The sequence below is a fragment of the Populus trichocarpa genome, chromosome 17, assembly GCF_000002775.5.
Source record: "Populus trichocarpa isolate Nisqually-1 chromosome 17, P.trichocarpa_v4.1, whole genome shotgun sequence".
NCBI classification, from domain to species: Eukaryota; Viridiplantae; Streptophyta; class Magnoliopsida; order Malpighiales; family Salicaceae; genus Populus; species Populus trichocarpa.
In genome coordinates this window covers 4694263-4701538 of record NC_037301.2, presented here as the reverse complement: position 1 = coordinate 4701538, position 7276 = coordinate 4694263, and the positions used below count along the sequence as shown (strand labels likewise).

The 7276-nt window shown below is 34.5% G+C and overlaps 1 protein-coding gene across 7 annotated transcripts; it reads left to right on the top strand.

Annotated features, from left to right (window-relative positions):
• The first annotated feature begins 1447 nt into the window (after positions 1 to 1447).
• LOC18107091 (uncharacterized) lies at positions 1448 to 7036 on the top strand. Of its 7 annotated transcripts, none has more exons than XM_024589032.2 (4): positions 1448 to 1672; positions 2633 to 2940; positions 4772 to 5783; positions 5999 to 7036. In XM_024589032.2, exons 2-4 carry the CDS (start codon positions 2863 to 2865, stop codon positions 6520 to 6522), a joined length of 1614 nt encoding a protein of 537 aa, XP_024444800.2. In that variant the 5' UTR covers positions 1448 to 1672; positions 2633 to 2862; the 3' UTR covers positions 6523 to 7036. The 7 variants fall into 7 exon arrangements, with proteins under 7 accessions (XP_024444800.2, XP_024444797.2, XP_024444799.2 ...); XM_024589029.2 differs by having other exon boundaries at positions 2041 to 2940; XM_024589031.2 differs by having other exon boundaries at positions 1448 to 1807.
• The last annotated feature ends 240 nt before the right edge of the window (positions 7037 to 7276 follow it).

Sequence of the window (7276 nt, the reverse complement as noted above, 5' to 3'; positions counted from 1 at the left end):
CAAGAGTCTCCCATGATCTACCACATTTTCATCTCATTAATATATGTGTAAGAGATATTTTTCTATTATTAATATTTATATTAAGGATATTTGTCATTCATTAATGTATGTGTAAGAGATATTTATACCTTATTAATACATGTATAAGATATATTTATTCTTCATTAATACTATAAAGATGAAATGACTTTCTAACCCCTTCATTCAAATAAAAAGACAAGGTTCATGAGGTATAAATACCTCATGAACCATATAAGTAAAGGGTTTACAATTTCCTATCTCAACATGCACATATAACTTTCTTACAGAATACTTATTTCCATATCAAAACAAGAATAAACAACTTTGTTCTTAGAATTTAAAATTCTTTAGCATATTTATTACACTTTTTCTCTACAAAGATACTGACTTAAGCATATGAAAGTTTCCAAGTCCAAAAAAAAGAATTGTTTTGCAAGTTTTATGATTCTTACATCAAGCTACCACCTTTTTTTATGCTATATAGATTGTATGTAGCATCATAAACACTTGATAAAACTCATTATCCAAACATAAAAAAAACTCTATTCTTAAATATCTTAGATTTTAAAACATCATCAGGGTGCATACATTACACATAAGAGGGCTTTAAAGAGTGAGACAAGGATTTGATAAAAGAAGAATTCATGAAAATACTCAAACATTTCTTTTTGTATTTTTTTTATCCCATTGAGTTACAAATTTATATGTATCTAATATATCCTCTTAATAAATAGGGATGCTTAAAATAATAATACTAAACATGAATATTTTTTTTTTAAAAATAAAAATATCTATGAAATGTTGGATTAATAAATTCTACAATTAAACTCATATGTATTAAATATATTGAAATATAATAAAATATAAATTTAAATTTGAATAAATGAGAGATATGGAAAATCTTAATATATGGAGACAACCACGTAAGTCTTTTTTTTTTTGTTAAATTTGTGTTTTTATTTTAAAAAAATTGATTAAAATATAATTGTAAGTTTTATGATTAAAATACTCTAAGGAATATAATGTTATTTTTCTGTAAAATTATCTAATTTTTTCTTGATTAACAAATTTAACGAAGATATATAATTATATTTAAATCTAAAACTTAAAAAATAAAAATAAAATTACTATAGATATCATGATAATAAATATTGAGATACTAATACTTTATAATTATCAATTTTACATATCCAAATTCATTTAATTATTAAACAAATATAAATTAAATACCTTCATATGTTCTTGTATTAAATTGGTTATTATATGAGTATTGGCTATATTGATTTTAACGATTATTATTTTTACTCAAATTTTTAAATTAATTTTTGTATAAAATATAAAATATTTAAAAATCTCACAAAATTACCGTATCAGTATCATATCGTATCCATATATATACACTTCATATATGGCTCATCTCATTTTCTCGCGTGTAACTTCCGTAGAGAAACAAAAGAAATAAAAGAAACCCCTCTTTCTCTCTCCCTTAACTAGAACAGCAGCAGCAGCTAAGACAGAAAAAACTCAGATAGACAGACACTTGAAAAAAAAATCAAATCTTGTTATTGTTTCACTTCACGAAATTCTATAAAGAAAGGGAAAGATCTTGTTCCTCTACAATAATAATGCTCTGTTTGTTGTAGCGGACAAGGTAATCCGATTGATAGGTTGATTTCAGACAACTCCTTTTTTCTTGGTCTGAATTGTGTATGATTTGTTTTCTTCAAGTCTAATCTATGAATCAAGCTTTCTTTTTGGCTTTTGATTGATACCCATTTCCAATTAGGTACTAAAACGAAAAGGGTTTCTCTTATATTCCCTTTATTCTCTATATATTCGACAAGTTTCTTTGTTGTTTTTTCTTTCTGGGGCTGTTTTCGGAGCTGAATTTAAGGGTTTTTGGGGTTTGAGAACTGGATTTTGTGTGCTTATTGGGAAGTTTGTATTCGTCTGTTTTTGTAGGGTTTTGCTGGATCTTAATTGGGAACTTATTGAATTACTTGATTTTGGACTATTTAGGGTTTTTATTCAAGAGCAAAGCAGGAAATGAGCTGTCTTTCAAGTGATTGGAGTGGTGGATTGGACAATTTTTGCACGTCATTAATTTGAAAATCTTCGTAGTGATATTGTTGAGCATTGCTTGTTTTTGGGCATGGAAGAGGATTGTGCATTTATGATTGTCTGGTAGTGATCAAGAATCAGTTTTATTTTTATTTTTTTTTGTACTTGATGGTAAAGGTTTCTGGGTTTTGGATGTTTTGTGCTTGATCTTGAACTTGGGAATGGTTTGTGTATTAGAGTTTGGTTTTAAGGGAAAGGAGGTGACAGTTCTTTGTTGGCACAGAAGGCAACACAGAAAATCAGATTGTGGCGGATAATTTCATTTCTCAAGAAGCCTTTGGTTTAACATAATTTAAGTAAAGTTCTTCAAGAACTCAAACTCGTACAACTGAGTTTTAGTTGAATTATTGCAGTGTAGTGTAGTATACTAGCAGATTCATCGAGCGGATTAGTTTAGGGCTTTTTTTTATAGAAGTTAATTGTTTTGAACGGTAAAGTGCTGTATTCCAGTGACATTGAAATTAATTTCCTGTGAATTCTGTCTCACCAGTGTGTGCATTACGGTGAAGGGCATTGGTGGGTTTGGAACTTGTGGCTATTGGATGTGATATAGAAGTTCATGGAGAAGTGTTGAACCTGGAAATGAATGTGGGGACATGGTGCATGGAGAGGAGCATAGTTACTGGTCCATTCCCTTTTTGGAACTGTGCTGTGGGAAAGTAATTCAATCATTTTCTTCGTTGAAAGGCGTTGCTGTTTTGTGTTTTGGGATTCTGTTCAATGTCGCGTTGCTTTCCATTTCCACCACCAGGATATGAAAAGAAGGCCAGGAGTGATGATTTTGACCTACTAAAAAAGGTTAATACACTTGCCTTTTACTGAATCACATTGCATAATTGGCTTGATATTTATTAGAGCCATTAAAAGGAATTCTTTTCTGATTCACATTTAATTGAAACAATCCCATATGGAGAGTTCATGTGTAAATCATTGGTTCAAGTCTTTGCTCTGTTAATCCTATATGGAGAGTGAGCCAGTAATTGCCTATGTCTATAATAATAGTAATAAAGATTCTTACAAGCTGAAACTAAGCAATAAATATGGGATCAGAACATACACCTTCTGGTGTTGGCTCCAATTAAAGTGTTCATGTAGTGTCTACGTTTTGTTTGCATCTATTCTCCCAGGAAAATGTGATGAGTTAACCTGCCTTAAATGAGGGATTCAGGGGTTGGTTGTTAACTAGCTAGCTCTTGGTGCTTGAGCTCTTAAGTAAATCTTTGGTTTTTTGCTATTCCTGTTTCAGCGAATCCCATTTGAAATGGATGGATTAATTGCATGTATCTACAATTTCTATTGAAAATTCAGGGAGATGAGGTTTGCAGGTCTCTTAGTGAATTTAGCTGGCCTCTTTTACCTTGTCAAGTTTAAGTCTAAAAAGAAAATGGGCTAGCAAAACTAAAAATAATAAACGATGGTTTTGCTGTTTTTTTTTTTTGTTTGGCATTCATCACTCTCTTCTGAAGATGCACAGGCTGCTGAATTCATCAAGAACTCAAATTTCAGCAATTTATAAGTCTCCATGTAAATGCTTTAATTTATATGTACCATGAGTCATTGTTGCTGATGAATTGAAAGATCAAATGTGGAGATTTGTCTCTTGCAGCATTGCTCCATAGATTTGCCTCTGCTAGTGGAATTGTTTTGATGGATGAACGGGTTGATTTTTTACCTTTGTTTTTCTTATAGATTTTCTGGAGTAATTTTTGTGTTTGTATATCAGTATATGATGCTACTCCATAATTGTAGTAGTTTATTTTCTTGCTGATATTTGGCTCTGTGGCCATTTATATCACTTCCAAGTTTTATGATCTTTCTATTTTTGTTCCTATATTTGGGGTGCATAGAGATTTTTGTATTTCTACAATACCTGTTTCAACATGTAAGGTTGCGGGTATTGGAGCTAGATTCCAGATGTGTGCTCTTTGCTTCAAATATCAGGAATCCTGTTCATTGTATAAGAATGGCATAGGCATGTTCTCAATGAGCTTTTATGTTTGGGATTGTAATGGTTTCTTTCGTCTGATGGTTTCAGACTTATAGTGTCCAGAAAGAAATAGAAAGATGCCGTTATGATATATTTAAGCTACTTTTGCACGTGAAAAGGATGGAAATATCTTTGCCTGGGATAGGGTTTCTGTTTGGGACGGATAAGATGATTAGACTTTTGAATTTGTATTTCATAAGGTTCTCCCTTCCCTTGCTGCAACTTTGTAGAGGTCTTGGCAAAAAGAAATGTTTGTGTGGATTATTTCTGGTATTTCTGTGTATAAGGCTCTTGCTTGCTCATGGGTGTTTCTTATCTCTTTCATCTCTCTGACCTCTGTTCTTGTAATGTTTTTTATCATGTTGAAGTTGGCAACTGATAATGGGTACGTGCCATCATATGGGGACACAAGAGTTACCAGGCATTCTACTTATTTCATGGATAAAACTTAGGGCAGACTTCAACATCGAAGTTTTGATTTGTCTTGTTTGCGTTTTATTTTCAAGTTTTTGGTAGTGAAAGGGTTGAATATATATTTTACATGATATGACTATGTAATGGGTTCCAGTATAATCAGTGAAGATACCCTGTCTCTGATTCTCTTGAGTTGAATGATTTATTATTACTTTCCGGGCTTTTCAGGAGGACAAAGAGAAGAAGAACAAGGAGAAGAAAGATAAAGAAAGGAGACAAGATAAAGAAAAGAAGGAGAAAGATAGGAGTGATGGAAAGCATAGGGATAAGAAAGACAAAAAGGAAAAGCATAGAGAGAAAAAGGAGAAGGATAGAGATAAGGATAAAGACAAAAGTAGTGCCTCAGATGAAAAGAGACTTCTGGGGCAAGCTATGCTTAACAATGGAGGAGACAGAGCCTCAGATGAAAGGAAAGTTCCTGGGCAATCTAATGGTGGAGAGGTGTGCACTCAGAAGAGGAAGGAAAGGGATCTGGATAAAAATAGTATCTCTGGTGACAAAAAAACTGCTGGACAGTTTTCAGGTTATAACGGTCAGAAGCTCATTCAAAACAGCAATTTGTCTCACCAACCTAAGGAGTCCAAATTTGTACAACAGCTGGGCAAGAGGGCCAGAGAGGAAGACAGAAAGCAGTTCTTTGAGAAGTTCACTGATACAGATGCAAAAAGAGATGAGGGAATGGTTAGACTGGTGGCAAAGGCCCCTGGCAATTGGGTTGACGGAAAAGAGAAGAACAAGAGAGATGATGATAGAAAGGTGGATGGGCAAGGAATCAGGGATGAGGCAAGATTTACTGCAAGTGCTCAGAGTATTTCTGGAACATTCAAGGCTAAAATTGATGGAATGCCAAGATCACTGGAGAAAGACAATGAGAAGAAGATGGAAGGGAAAGATAAGACCAAACAAAAGGAAAGCCAGGAAAAACGTAAAAATAAAGAGAAAAAAAGCAAAGAGAAGGATAAAGTCAGGGATAAAGAGAAGAAAAAAGAGGAGAAAGCTAAGGAGAAAAGCGAGCATAAGATGAAAGAGCCAGTTAAATTGAAGGAAAGCAATATGTTTGACCTTGTAGGTGACCATACTGTAAAAAGCTCACATCTTCTCAAGGAGAGCACTAATAGTGTTGTTGGTGATGTAAAGATCAAGAAACGAAAGGACTCTGACACAAATGGACTTTTGCATGGTGAGTCAAATTCAAATGATATTGTTAAATCTTGTTAACAAATGTACTTTTAACCAGATTCTGGTGGGTCTATCACATTCTTAAAGGATTCAAGTTTAGATATTGATTGACCAGAAACTTTTTCACCGAGATTAATCTATCATGTCTAGCAAGTCCAAACTAATCTGTCCTTTTATGGGCTAATGCATTCCGCTTCCTTTTGATTTCTGTTGCAGCTGATGATATTAAGCCTAATAAGTTGCCAAGGCCTACTTCCTTGCCTGTATCAGCTGAGAATGGAAGAATGTTGGGAACTTGCAAAATTCCCACCGCAGTTATACAAGGTAGGCAGGAGGCTGTCAATAGCAATAAGGTGGATAGTAAAGAACAGAAGATAAATGGTTTGATAGAAGCTCTAGCTCCACCCATCACCTCAACGACCCATCCGCAATCAATCTCTTTAACAAAGTCTTTAACAAAACCTTCACATTCAATTGCACAAACTGATCAAATAGCCGAAGTGTCTAGGAAACAACCCCATCCAGATTCCAAGTACCTTCTTGAGGTGCTTACAGTACCCAAAATGGAAGAGCTGCCGGATTTTGAGGACCAAGAATGGCTATTTCAGAGTACTAATTTCCCAACAAAGAAGCTCCAGGTTGGGTTTTCAGGGATTGACGAGACACAACAGGTTTGGTCAGAAGCTCTGCAGATTGGGTCGGCTGATGTTTATGCACTGCCATACGTTATTCCCTATTGATGATTTATGCAGTTGGATATGGTTGGCCATCCTGCACCGTCTAATGTTATAGACCCTCCATAGGACCACTCTGAGGAGAGGAATAGCAGCATCTGGGCCTTGGGTTGGTTATTTGATTCTCAAGCTGCTATTTTCTGATACTTTGGACAGTGTGGTCTGCAACTGCCTCATTTTAGAGACAGTAGTGATGTGCATTCGTCAACTGCCTGACTTTTGTAAAGTTGGTGAATGCAAATGATATCGGACATCATTGCATACTGGAGGGGGGGGATATTCCTCCTGGCACAGAATCACTAATTCTTTCAGAAAAAGCAACCGAGCAGGGTTGCTTGGTAGAGAGATGCATAAGCTTGTGCAATTTTATCTTGTTTGCCTAAAGCCTAGTTCTTTCTAGTTGAAAATGTAAAAGAAAATGGCTGTGGTCTTGGCAACTCCACGACAATTTTGATTTGTAACATACAAGGCTTATTTACAGGAAATGTCAGATAGAAGAAAAGGTAGTAGCATTCATTTATCCACCTCTCTTGTTACTGTTTTTCAGATTTTCATCATGTTTTACAACCTTTGATGCTCACCGAGAAGGCATTTTTTGGTCTTGTGGTTTATATCCCGTCTTGTTTTGTTTCGCTTTTGGTTCAAGTATGTGAATATTTGTAGTATTGACACACCGTGGTAATGATATTCACTGTTAGCTCAGAAATTTTTGGTGAAATAGGGTCTCCTGCGCAGTGCAATGTAAAACTGGCAGAAGGTT

Excerpts from the sequence above, each read along its gene's own strand:
- LOC18107091 (XM_024589032.2), top strand. The coding sequence starts at position 2,863 with ATGTCGCGTTGCTTTCCATTTCCACCACCAGGATATGAAAAGAAGGCC. Across the intron at positions 2,941-4,771 it reads ATTTTGACCTACTAAAAAAG|GAGGACAAAGAGAAGAAGAA; the intron begins GTTAATACACTT and ends CGGGCTTTTCAG. Across the intron at positions 5,784-5,998 it reads CACAAATGGACTTTTGCATG|CTGATGATATTAAGCCTAAT; the intron begins GTGAGTCAAATT and ends TTTCTGTTGCAG.